Source organism: Poecilia mexicana, unplaced genomic scaffold (assembly GCF_051168715.1).
Source record: "Poecilia mexicana isolate PSO_F unplaced genomic scaffold, ASM5116871v1 scaffold_6, whole genome shotgun sequence".
Lineage (NCBI taxonomy): Eukaryota > Metazoa > Chordata > Actinopteri > Cyprinodontiformes > Poeciliidae > Poecilia > Poecilia mexicana.
In genome coordinates this window covers 6,523,844-6,538,059 of record NW_028263375.1, presented here as the reverse complement: position 1 = coordinate 6,538,059, position 14,216 = coordinate 6,523,844, and the positions used below count along the sequence as shown (strand labels likewise).

Here is a 14,216-nt window from a genome sequence, read left to right as displayed (position 1 = left end):
GCAATCAGTGTGAGTGTAAACGTTGAGCTATGGGTCCTGGTCAGCAGCAGCTCATTTGCATTTAAAGTGACAAGACACCCGGAAACATCTCAAAATACGCAGAACTAAACTGCGTATTTTTATCATTAATAAGAAAGAATTTGTGGAAAAAATGCAAACATGTTTTGTATCGCCCTGGTCAATTTTGGTGTTTTATAAACCAAACTGAAAATTATTCATATAAATAACAAAATCAGGCAAAATTATTTTTTCAAATCAATTTCTGTCAATATAAAACTTATGATAAACTTATTAATAAAAGCAGCGGATGTGGGTCTGTTTGGTTAAAACAAGTTTCTTTTGCAGTCAGTGAAAGTCAAATAAGAGTAGCAACACTTCATCATAAAGTCACTCAGGTAAAAATTACTGAGTAAATTTAAGCAACTATTTCTTCTTTTGTGATTTTGTGGAAGATATGATTTAAGCAATTGTTACTGCAGATGCTTATAAGCAGATGTGGGGAAAAATTCAGTTTTTGATTTTTTTTTTCCTTGTAAAAAAAAAAGGCTAATGTTGAAACATAAATGCATGCAAGTTTCCACTTGGCGGCAGAAGCAAGAAGGAAGCGACAGACAGACTTGGAGAAGATCTTACTGAGGAACAAGCAAAAAAAGAAAAGCTCATCCATCTCTGAAACTTCTTCCCCAGATATCAGACAGAGAGAAAATCTCTCGCTCCTCCCTCCATCTCTTCATAAATCTCCTCGTTTCTCCTCTACATCCATCTCCTTCATCTAACACTTTTTAAAAGTCCCTTCATCCTTCATGTTTGTTCACAAATCTTTCCCAGCAGGAGTTTATCTCCTGGTGTGGATCAAAAAGAGTCTCTGGAAGTTTATTAAAGTGCTTTCAGGTCATAAAAACTGACCTGTCTGGACGGCGGATTCATCCCACGTCCCTCCTCCTTCCGACGGTTCTCCTTCTTCCACCGCTGAGGGGAAAACAGCAGAGACACAAAGAAGACGGAAACTTTATGACTTGCATACAACAACTTGCATTTTCAAAGATAATAACCAACATGAAGGATATGAATTTTATTAAACAGGACAGTTCAGCAGAAACATGAAACATTACATGTGGTCAGTGTTTTTATTGATCTGTTTGATTCATAGCTTTAAACTGCATGGAGTTTTATTTTTGGAGAACTTTCAGCTGTTTACTTCCTGGTTGCACCTTGAAAAGAGGACGACTTCCTTAAAGCTCCAAAGCAAAATGATCTTTAAAGTGTTTATAAACTGTAAACTATATTTGCATGTACTAAACTGTGCAGCATGAGTAAAGTGACCTCTGACCCCATGTAGCGACAGACATAAAAACATTCTTCATGTTTAATGTTCTTCGGGCAGGTACAGTTATTCCTCAAAATGGGAAAGATGCCACCTTCAGAGACAGAAACTAAAGTTCACACAGCAGGTTTGGAGGCTCAATTCTGATATATATATATATATATATATATATATATATATTTTTTTTTTTTTTTTTTTTTTTTTTTTTTCTTTTCAGAAATACAATTTTTTTTGCCTGGTTATTAAAGAAAACAGCAATAAGATTTTTGTGTGAACGGTTTACTACCCGCATGCGCTGAGGAAGAAATCTGATGCCACACAGCAGAGCTCTGTCTCCATGTTTGTTGGTAACAAGAGTGGCGGGATTGTGTCGTGATGCACTTCAGTGAAAAAGACTTCTTCATAATTTCATAGTTATAATTTTCAGCCATTGTTTACGTTTAGATTTACCGTCTGGCTTCTTCCGGTGCAGAATTATGACGCATGTCTTACATCAATGACATAAAAACCAGATAAAATCCGACACTCCAGACTGCAGACACTTTGAAAACAATCGGATTGATGCCTGAAAACAAACGGGCCTGTTTAGAGACACAAATAAGTTTTCTTTGAGGGGGTGAAAAGATCGGAAATGGCTTGTGTTTGAGGGAAACAGGCGGATTTGGGTCGTCTTAGCCTGCTGTGTGAACGTAGCCAATGATGGGGCTCTGGTGAACCATCAGAGGCTCCAACCTGAGGAAGCGCCAAGATTTTCTCACGTTTAAAATATTCAGAAAATAAGCTGATGACAAACTAAAAACAAATAAAACACAATAAATATAGGAAATATAATCTGGACACAGTTTAAAAAGCCAGCTGACAACTCTGATATCCTGGGATCTCTGCGACACGTTCACACGCTGAGCCGATCACAGGAATGTGATACCAACTTCCTGGGTACGACGGGAAGAAGGGAAGCACAGCTGGCACACAAACAGGAAACGGCCGGAGTCAGCACACAATGGGATTTCCTCTTCCCCCCTTCCCCAGCACGCAGCGTCGCACCTCTCCCCGCTTACGCACGGCCACTTCTGATCCCTGAAAATCCTCCGCTCTGCTCCCGCTCCCACCGCTGACCTCCGCCCTCCCTCCGCTCCCAGAACAGCAACACCTCCCTCCACGTCCGCAACAACTCCCCCCGGACCGCCGCCGACCTTGCATCAGAGCCGAGCCAAGAATGTGGATCAAAACAAGAAGTTATAAATCAGCCGATTGTTCCTTCGTAAAGATAAACTCTGCAGCAGGAGCTGAACTCCACTTCTGTAAGGAGAAACGTCTGATTAGCTCCCTATAAGCTTTTTAACAAGTGCCTGTAATTTTCTGGATAAATAAATACAATCCTGGATGAGTTGCAGGTTTTTATGGGGAGCGATGCTTTCTGGCTGCATGCTGTGTGGAGTAATGATGCTCTGACCGGCTGCTGCTGTCAGCTGTGTGTGAAGGAAGGGAATCCCCCTAAAGTACAGATCAAGCTTGTTTCTGATGCTGATTTCTGGTTTTCTGTAGTCTGATTTTCTTTCCAATGATTCAAGTTTATCCATCAAACCATCTGTGCCTTTCCTCTGTCTTTTTTAACTGAAGTGCATTTGATCCCATCCAGACCAAATTATTTTCAGCTCTGATGTATTTAATAAACAAGAACAAAATCAGATTTTTGGGGATTCAACAGGAAAGGTCTGAGTGTGGATTTTTGCTTTCCTATATTTAAATTTGCTGAATTTAAATATTTGCTGATGCCAAAATTTTCTGATCCAAACTGGGTTTTTTTTTGTTTTTGTTTTTGAACAAAATCAAAACAAAATCAGTCTGCAGAGTTGCTAAATCTGTACTGAACAACCAGCATTTTTACTGAAACGACTCAGTACCTGTTAGGAAGCAGGCAGCATTCCTGTTGCAGCTAAAGCTATGTTGCTCTTACTGTAATACTTTCAGATTGCGCTTTGCACAAAACAGAACTTTATATTTGCATTTTCTCCTTTTCAACACTAAGATATCTTAGAAGAAATGAAAGCTGTGGCCTGACCCAGTAATTAATCTGGCAAAATCTAAAAACTAAAATTTGCTGATTTCCATAAAGGTTTGTATTTATATACAGTCTGTGACAATATTATGATATTATGCCATATTTGTAGATAGCAAAAAAAAGGAATCAATTTCTGCCAAAAGAACCCTGAAATTTCTAAATTAATCTCAGAAATTTTCTAGAGCAAAAACTTCTTTCTGAGCTTGAAAAGAAAAAAAACTGTCACATTTCCAGAAGTCGAAAATTTTCAACTTTTGAATTCAGAGGTTTTATTCTAGAAAATTTTTGAGATTAATCTGAAATTTTCTGAGTTTGTACCTTGAAAATTTTCACCTTTTGAGGGTTAGAAATTTCTTTTTTTTATAGAAAATTTCTGAAAAATGTCAAAATGAAACTTTTCCTCTGGCTTAAATTTTCAAAGTAAAATCAGCCAAAGATCAATTTAAAAGAAATAAATTTCAAGTTCTGCACAAATCCTGGATCGGATTGCTGTCTGCCTGACCTGGACTGATTACCAAACCTAAAGATCAAAGAAAAGCTACAAATGTCAGACTGAAGCATCTATAACAAAAAGATGATTTAGGATTTTTTTTTAAATAAAATGCTGCGATTGGAAGAGTAACTTTGGATCCGATAAAAGCCCGTTTTTCCTGATGAGGCTGTAGGGAATAACATGTGTTTCATTAGCCAAGCACACACACACACACACACACACACACACACACACACACACACACACACACACACACACACACACACACACACACACACACACACACACACACACACACACACAGCTTTATTTAGACTGTGTCTTCCTTGGAGACTCGCACATCGTGAACCGTTAGAGTTTGTGCAGCACATGTGCAACTATGTGCAGGGAGGGAAGAGGAGGGAGCAGAAATCTGCATCTGATTATTAACATCTGAGAGGAAGAATGAGTGGGAGAGGTAAAAAGAAAAAAAGTCCAATTAATATCTTTACACTAACAAGAAGAAATCCTTCCTTTGGAAATTTAAAACTGGCACAAGAAAACAATTAACAACCCAACAACACCAGTAACTCTGATTTTTACACCAAAAGCAACACGTTTATACTCCACTCCTTTCATTTCCTCCTGAACACCTGCAGAAACGGGTCAATTAATAGATTTCCGTTTTTAGTTGCACGTAGGAGTGATGTCCAGAGAGTCTTCTCACATTAAATCAAGAAATCTCTGGACTTTTTGGCACAGCAGGACGAGGATTTTCTGCAGATAAAATGCCGTCATTGCATGAAAGAAGACACTGATTTACACAGAAGACAGAACATGAAGCATGTTTCATTAAGTATGGAAAATGTTGAAAAAAGCTCCCGGCTTGATGCAGATGTTACACCTCTGGATGCTTCCTAACTAGTTAGAAAAACTACTCTCCACCTTGGATGTTTTACCGTTTTATTGCTTTTGTAACTCAAGCACCATCAACAAAATCTGGCTTTTTATTTTCACAAATAAACAATATTTAATGTCAAAGTGAATTAAGGTATCTGAATCTTTTCCACACTGAAAAAAAATCTTTTAGCTTCTAATGATGAAAACAAGATCAAGTTTTGTTTTAGTGCAAATAAATTACTTCCTCTTTCAGAGCTCAGATCAAACATTGATATATTAACACTTATTGAAAAAGAAATGAATATTATTTCATGCTTTATACAAAAATACTGACAACTAAATAAGAGTACTTAAAGTAAATAAAGTAGCATAAATATTCACCTTTTTCTAGTTGGTATTTAGGTTTCTTCCATTCTTCCTGCTAAACTGCTAAAGTTCAGGTTGATCAGCTCTTTTGAAGTCCTCCCACAAATTCTCTATCAGATTGACATCTGGGTTTTGACTAGGCCACTACAGAACAAGGTGGATTCCTTCTTGTCTTCCTTGTAGTTTCAGCTGGAGGTGGTTCAACTTAAAATGTTAAAATAAGTGAACTCAATTTAAAAATAAACTAGTTTCTATGTTTGAACGATAAACATTTATTGTTTAAACTTGAATTGACTCCCTGCAGAACGTTACTCCTTCCAAATAAAGGTGGCTGCCATGACAGGTTTTTCCTCTGCCTACATCCCCCAGAATGCCGTGCGGTTCTGAATCAGAGTTCAGTGAAAATTCTATCAAACATATGGATATTGATCATGCATCAATATGTACTGCCATTGATTTATTGTCCAACTCTAGTAGAAATTAGCTGAATATTCGTTTCTTTTTCAATAAATGTTTAAATATTTAACTGAAACAGAAACATACACAATTTGAAGTTATTTGTTCTTGTAACCATCAGACATTTTCTCTCTATCATTTTTTGAAAACTCATAATGAAATGCACTGCTTGTATTTATCCACAATTTAATTCAAACTACAGCAAAATACCTGATTTTTATCTATAAGACTGATTGATGTTTTGTAAATTCACAAATAATCTCTGGATTCATAAACTTAATTTTGCTCTAAACATTATTTGCATTATTTTGTAATGAACCAAGTCAATAAACTGGATTTGTATGTTCACAGTTCATTTATTGATGTCTGATCTTGTTATTTTTCTCCCGTAAGGTGACCTGGGTTTTTAGTGCCTGCTTCTTCTTGAGAACCGAGTAATCGGATGCAAAAACATGCATCACACAAGCAGAGGAACACACTCCAGCACTAACCTCTGCATTACAGCAGCTACAGCACCAAACAACAGCCACTCCTGTCTCTGTTGTAATGAGATGCTACGCTTCATTAAGCACACAATTATACCAGGTTGTCCACAGCGACAAAACACACATTTACATGCAAATCGAACCTGAGATGCAAATGAGAATTTACCAAAACCAGGGTCTGTCGGTCAACAGCAGGCAGGAGCCTGGAGTGAAACCAGAGCAGAGATATTAGAGGACTAATGTCTCTGCAAGATCTACAGAAACTCATCCATGCCTTTATCTTTAGTCGCATAGATTACTGCAGCAGCGTCTTCATAGGTCTGCCAAAACAAAATAAAAAAAATCAATCCTCCAGCTGCAGCTGATCCAGAACGCTGCTGCTGGAGTTCTGACTAAAAACAGGAAGATAGACCACATCACCCAGTTCTACAGTCCTTCCACTGACATCTAGTCAATATTTTAACTAGATGTTAAAATATTGTTAGTTTATAAATGGTTTAACATAATGATGCATTAAAGATCTGCTGCTGTTGAATCAATCTTCCAGAACCTCTCAGGTCTTCTGGTTCTGCTCTGTATACAGAACCCAACATGGAGAAGCAGCTTTCAGCTTCTATGCACCACAAATCTAGAACAAACTTCCAGAAAACTCCAAAACCGTCAAAACACCGAGTTCTTTAAAACCTGACTAAAAACCAGCTGCTTAGAGTTACTGACCCATAATAAATGAAACACCGACCAACATTTTGATGTGAAATGACGGAAAACTGTGATGTTTCACTTGTTGATTTTTTGTGTTTTGATGATGACTTGTTGCTACATTAATATACTAATAAACTTGATTGATTGATTGATTGATTGATTACCAAAACATCAGAACAAGAGGATTTGAAACCCAACACAAATATGGCTTCCTGATGCTTTTTTTATGAATGTTTTCATCTTCTGAACTGCAGGAGGAATGAGATGAGAGTAAAATTGAGCTTTCCAGCAACAAACACTCCAGATGTGAAACCAAGTCCCGCGTACAGTGGAGGGTCCAGGATCCTGTGGGCCTTGTTCTCTCTATAAGTTGGGCTCTGTGACGCAGAATAGTGACGTTTGTGGAGTATCAATGACATTAAGGTCAGATACAAATTCAGGTTGCATTAAAAAGATCAGATACGGGTGGCATTAAGACAAAAAGATGGGATTTGGGCCACTTCAGGCTGCAGTGTGAACGCAGTCTAAATCTGGTGAATTCTGTTTCTTTTCAGCCATTAATGGTTCAACAGACACAAAATTCACCTTTTCCTAGACAATCTCAGTCCTCAGACCAAAACGCTACAGAAAACCTCTGAAGCTGAGGAAAAGAAACCATCCGAGGAAGCCCAGAAAACTGGATGATCTAGAGCAGGGGTTCCTGGAACGGCTGAATTTCCTCATCAGCATCCAGTCACTGAGCTCTGCAGAGGCCTAACGAACCTTTCACTAGATTCAGGCCATGCTTCACGCTGCTTTTAGACAAACTGGAGTAACAAGCTTCATCCGTTGTAATAAATTCTGGTTCATGATGGTTGGAGTTTTTTTCATGCTCCATATTTTCCCAGTTCATCACAGACGATCAGACGGTGAAGCACTGCTACAGCATGGCTCTGCATCATCATCACCAGGTTCTCATGTACAAATATTTACACAGTTGTTGTTGTCATTAATTATCTGCTCACGCTCCTGCAAAGCAAAGCAGCCCAGCCTTCCTTGTCGCTCCCATTTTCCTCCTGTGTTTTTAACCCATTTCCACTGTTTACTCCAACACACCTCATTTCTAGTTTTCCTTTCGTCGTCTCTTAAAGCTACAGTATGTAACATTTGCAAAAAATATGTTTTTCCACATCGTGACATTTCAGTATGAGGCAGAAAAAATTAAGCTCTTCCACCTCCTCCCTGAGCTACTATAGCAGTCTGCAAAAATGCGCTGGTCCCAGTCAAAAACAACCAATCAGAGCTGTCAATCATGCTCGTATATGCTGCTGAATGTGCGAATCATAAACAAACCATTTCTCCACCGTCCTATGCTAACTAGCCTTAGCATCTGTTGCATGCTAAGTTACAGTGACCCAACTGTAGGGTAGCACAGAGCATCGGTTAGAGGGTGAGCATGAGAGTGATTGACAACGCTAAGACCCTCCTCCTGGCTCTGATTGGTTGTTTTTGATCCGGAGCGGTGCATTTTCTTATGTTACACTGTCACGACATAATGATAATTTTAACAAATATGTGTTTCTTTGTAAAAGTTACATTCTGCAGCTTTAACTGCTTGAGATTTCAACCCCTATCAACCACAGCAAGTCACTGATTTATGTTTATTTCCAGTTAATTTTGCTGGACAATAAATTATCCCAGACTTTATTATGATAAATTATGATATTGTTGTTTTGAGACCATTTTCCAGTAATATAATGGTAATGGCAAAATAATACAAGAACACATTCACAAAGATCAACAAATTCTAATGAACATTTAACAGTGGAACTGTTATGCAAATAAATAAACAAAGCAACAGAATTAACAAATAAAATTAATTCTGGAGTCTGTAAAAAACACTGTCCTTCAGAAAAACGCGCTAGTTGAGACCAGAGGACCAAACTGAAGATCCAGTTTTTGGTAGAAAGAGAGAAAAAAGAAAAACAATAAATCACACTAATGGAAATTATTGAGCTCTTTTTAATTTATCATGTCATTAATTGATTTATTGATTATCGCGACAGGTCTACTTATAGCACACATTAGCTCGCTACAATCTTTGTTTTACCTCCAACAAAGCAGAGTGAAGGAAATCCTTTGTCTTTTTTCCATCTAAACAGCCTGCACCCACAGTATCAGGGCCATATATTCCCAAAGCAGCCCGCGGTTCCGGTTATTCCCACATCTATTTGACGAACGGGTCAGCGCGGCCAATCTTCCGCCGGCCAGGCAGCCCAAGGAGGCGGGACTTTGGGCCAGGGTAGCCAATGACAGGCGGGCTCTCCTCCCAGAGGGCCGTGCTGATTGACAACCGGTGTTGGACGGGAGTCAAGAGGCTAATTGTCATCTGACACTCTCTCCCTCTTTATCTGTCTGTCTCCCCCATCTCTGTTTCTGCTCCCTGTGTCCCCTCTACAACCCGTTTCCTCCCCCATATCCTCCACCCAGACCAGCGCTCCCTCCTGGATCCAGAAGGACTCTCTCATTGGCTGGCCCTCACATCCCTCCGGAGCGACTTTGTGATGCTACTGGCCTGGAGCTGATGCCAATCTCCATCCCCAGCCAGCCCTCAGGGACCACCAGCACGCCCCCCCCCTCTACATCTCCATCCCAACATCACAAACTTCAATGGCTTGTGTCAAACACACACACACACGCAAACAGATCAACTCAGGGGACGGGGACAGAAGCTGATTAACCAAATACTTTTATCAGCAGTGAAACTGCTCTCTCTGCCTGCCTGCACTCTGCACAAAACAGCCTTAAAACACAAAAAACATCCCCAACACTGTGTCACGGGCCAGAAACACCAGGCCACTCAGAGATTTGGGACTGGGCGAGTGTTCGTCCATGTCTGCTTTTGCCTGTGACATTGTGAGCGAGTTGGGGGACAGAGTTAGCAGCGGGCTTGGATGGATGGCAGAGAGGAAGACAAACAAGCACAGAAAGCCTGGCGGACAAGCTCCGTCGCCCTCGCTATCTTTTCCCTTTCCGCTGCCTCTCTTATCTCGAGTCTCTTCCCTTTTCCTCTGATTTGACCCAAAATGTTTGCGCTATCTGATTCTGTCTCCAGCTGCGACGGCAAAGTTGGTTTGGTTGTCACCTTCAGTCTGCCAGAGAGACTCGGTTGTACAACTTACAGTTTCCACCCTTTACAGATTTCTTCTGGTTTTGTTTTTCTGTCACATTTAAATCCTTTACATAGTCCATCAAATTTTAATCAAATAAAGCAACCAAAGGAAGCACAAACAACAGCGTTTTTACTTATTAATGCTGACCTATTATGCTTCTTTGAACATGGCCTATACAAAACATCACCATTATATTTTTTGCACATTCTTAGATAATTAGATTTTAGTCTGGTCAGTTCTGTCTTACAGCCTCTTGTCACTTTAAATTCAAATAAGCTGCTGCCAGCAACCCTCAACTCAGCGTTTGAACTCACATGTGAAAATGGCTGCAAACACATGCACAATTACACAACAATACACCTTTGAAAAGTAGAAGTGGAGCCTCCTGCACAACCAACAAGAATGCAGCAAGTGGTTTCTGTACAGTAAGCCAACAGCAAAACACTTGTCTTTTCTAGCAGCCATTGTAAAAAAAAAATCCATTATATAACAAAAAAATGTATAAAAAAAAATGCAAATGTAGGTCCATTTAAGTAAAACAACTAACTGTGATTTAAAAGCTAAATCCTGCCAGATCTGAGTGACCAAGAAATGACCTAAGCAGAACCTGTCTGACAACATGAAGTAGGTTAATAGGTTTATAAAGTAATTAACCAATTTAGCTACAAACAATGTTTTTGTTTTTTTTCCCTGCTTAAAACTGAAAATCCAACATTCTAGAAATGGGATCAGTAAATTGTAAGCCTGGAAAATAAAAAGGGTTTTGCATTTTTGGATCAATAAGCAAAAGACACATAATGCCTTAATTCTGGAGTCAATCCATTTTCTCTTTCTTGGTCTGCTAAAACAAAACAAAAAAGTTTATTCTAAGGAACAAGATGAGGAAATGAGTCAATCCATCCTCAAAAACATCTCTGCATTTAGTTAAGTTTAATTAATAAGGAAGTGTATAAAAGGTCTGGATGTTAATAAAAGTTGCTGAATGTTTGTGGTCCTGTGTACTTTTACAACCGTTTTATATTGAACAGACACATTTAGAACCATCTATAAACTTAACAAGATAAATACCTGATGTGTTTTACAACTGCAACGTTAATAAAGTCAACTATTTAATCAAAAGCAGTTACACTGAAGAACTTTTGTTTGCAGCCACAGAATACAGATTCTGTGGCTGTATGTTAAATTGGAATAAATCTTTAACTGCTGTTACATTTTATTATTGGCACGAATAAAATTCACATTAATTTAGAGTTTAAATTGGCCAGATAGACAAGAAGGTGCAGAGAAGAAAGTTAGGAGGTCAGTGGTGATAAATTGTGTTGAACTGAAAGAAATTAAAACATAGAAAAAGGCTTTTATTTTGCTGAAGGGTTGGATTCTTTCAGCTCCATCTGTTGTCTGAACCGAACTAAATAAATAGTGAGTATTTACAAAGCTTTATAAATGCAGAAAGCGCTCCAACACAGAACAAATCTATGGAGTACAGCACTCATTTCTCTCTCTCACACACGCTTACAATCAGATGAGCACAGAGTTGATGTTCAGGGCCAAACAACACAGCTTGAGTTTAAAGAGCCTCTCTGATCTGACATTTGTTTTTCTGTCTGTCAGAGAGAGAGAGAGGCGGGAAGAGAAATCGATCACAGGAGAAACAGGTAGGGGAGGGGGAAGGAAATGAGGCGGAGGGCTAAACTTAGAACAAGAAGGTTAAAAACGACAGAGGAGTTGGAAAAAAATGAAAGTGAAAGAGAAAGAGGAGGGAAGAACGACACAAATATCAAATACCAAATACATTGTGGTCTGGAATACAACCATGATAAAAAGAGTTCATTCAACAACAAATCCAGGGTTTTAACTAGAACTGCAACTTCAATTATTTTAGTGATTGATTATTCTATCAATTATTCTAATACATTAAACGATGCAAATAAATAAACAACAGATCAATTTTTTAAATGAGAAAATAATCATTTTATTTCCTAAAATAAAAAAATAGCATTCCTTTCGAGAATTTGAACCAGGTGAAGCCGAAACTGCAACTTAAGGAGTTTGTTGTTGTTCTTTTGTGTCTAAAATGTAAAGTGTATTTTTTGTATAGTTTTGTCTTAATTCCTGCTCTAATTATGATTTTCTTTCACCAAATTACATTTTTGAGTGGAGTTAACAATTAGTCGATTACTAAATTAGTTGACAATTATTTCAATAATCGATTCATCACAATAAATCGTTTCCGAACTAATTAAACATGAACAATGTGGTTTTTACAGGGTTTAAAAGGATTAAAGTGTAAAAAACCCACAAAACACAGAAACGTCTGTGCTAAAAACGCAATAAAAAAGTTCTATAATATACATAAATATTATATTAACAGTGTTGTTGTTTTTTAAATAGTATATTTTAACATTTCATGATATTGAAATTAATTTCAAACTCTGATTATGGTTACTGTAAGTACTCAAATACAAGGAATAGATATTTATCTCATGTGTTACATTGTTTTAACATACATTTAAGAAAATAAATCATTCTGAACTGTTATTTGGTCGTGGCGGTGCACATGTACTTTAATCTGAACTGAACATTTGTTTTTGGTGCTTTTTGAAACAGCCTTCATGAGATAAAACAACGTTTTAAGTCCTTTTATTTTCAGTTCTTCTTCTATTGTCTTTGTATTGATCCATGTGTTTGAAATAAATGTGAAGAAGGTGAAGAAGAGCACACATGTGAGACAGGAGGAGAGGTGAAGCAGGGCACAGAAAGAAAAGAGAGGGCAGCAGGAGGAGGAGGAAAGCATTCCTCTGGAGCACCTCCACTCTGGGGAAGCCTCCAGAAATAACTGAACTAGAAGACACCCCCACCTCCCAGTAAACACCGCCTGCATCCACCAGTACAGACTGGGCCCAGAGCTCACTGTCAGAACACCTCAGCTGCAGCAGATCGCGCACACATATGCAGAACATGAACAACGAGGGCAGCGAGGGTTGGAGGGGAACATAATTGCTTTCTCTTGTAGCGCAGGCTCAGGAGTGCTTTTTGACTGAAGACACCAATTTCACGCTAAGGCATTATTTAGCTTGATACAAACTTGATTAGGCTTTAAGGGCGGTGAGACAGAGAGAGAGAAAGGGACCGTCGGAGAGGAAAAAAGGGAAATAAACAGCTTTGTGTCGCTGGCGGACAGATTAACTCGCTCGTCATGCTCCTTCTGGGAGAAACGAGGAAAATATACACACAGCACAGCGAGTGTGCGCTCGGAGCGTGCCTCGTTGTTTGCTTTATTATTCTCCACCAGTCTTATAATCAAATATGCTGCCATACTTTCTATTTTTAAATCGTTTTTTTTTTAAAAGAAACACTCAAACTGTTTCAGCTTGTTTGTGAGCTTCCTCTTAGGAAAACAATATCATCAATATTCTGTCATAAAATGCAGATAAACCTTGAAATCCTTCAGTGGAGACTGATTGTTGCTCAGTCACAGATAATGAAGGAGAAAGAGACTAAAAGCCTTTTCACACTGCTTATAATTTTTTAATCCTTCCCTGCAGGCATTGGAGCACGAGCACCAACCAGGTTTAGTTAAACTCGCTTGTTCTCCATGCTGATGTCTACAATTAGAGAACAGAGAGATTATGCATGTATTTAGCAGGAGCTGTGCTTCCATTAGAAGTAAAGTTTGGCAATTTGTCATTTTTTCAAAAATAAATTTGCTTAATGGAAACATGTCAATTTTGAAAAATTCTTGTTTTCATTAAAAGTTTTGCCACTAGGATGAGGTGGTTATCAAAACTCATATATTTCACAAAACTACGATGGAAACATTTCCAGACGTCAAAAGTCACATGATCGACAACCGGACGTTACTACTGGTGGAAAAGATGAAGAAGTCGACAGGAAGTGGTAGGAGGACGACAGCGTAGCATAATTTTTACTGACTTGTGTCGTGAACAAACTTATTCACGTGTGATTTCTTGTTAAATGAAGAAACTGCAATTGTGAAATTGTGATTTTTTTTTTACTTTAGCAGAACATCGACAATTTTTTTGCACATTTTTGTAATGAAGCAGCTACTGTTATCCTCCAAACATCAATCAAAAAATGTCTCAAATAATCAAAAAATATGGAGGAGATACTGCACATATCAAATTTGTTTTATGCTGAGCAGAAACCAAAAAGTCCGTTTTCAAATCATGGTTTCATTCATTAAAGATAAAAACCAAATTCGACCTGATCATGTGTGAAAAAGTAATTTACCTTCAACATAATAACTGATTGAACCACAGTAGAGGCAACAGCTGCC

The 14,216-nt window shown here is 38.4% G+C and overlaps 1 protein-coding gene across 1 annotated transcript in view; it reads right to left on the bottom strand.

Annotated features, from left to right (window-relative positions):
• The window catches only part of znf423 (zinc finger protein 423), a 180,649-nt gene that overhangs the window by 151,900 nt on the left and 14,533 nt on the right, over window positions 1-14,216 (bottom strand). The window contains exon 2 of the mRNA XM_088006140.1: window positions 907-969. Coding sequence (XP_087862266.1) covers window positions 907-969 — 63 coding nt within the window. The remainder of the gene's footprint in view (window positions 1-906; window positions 970-14,216) is intronic.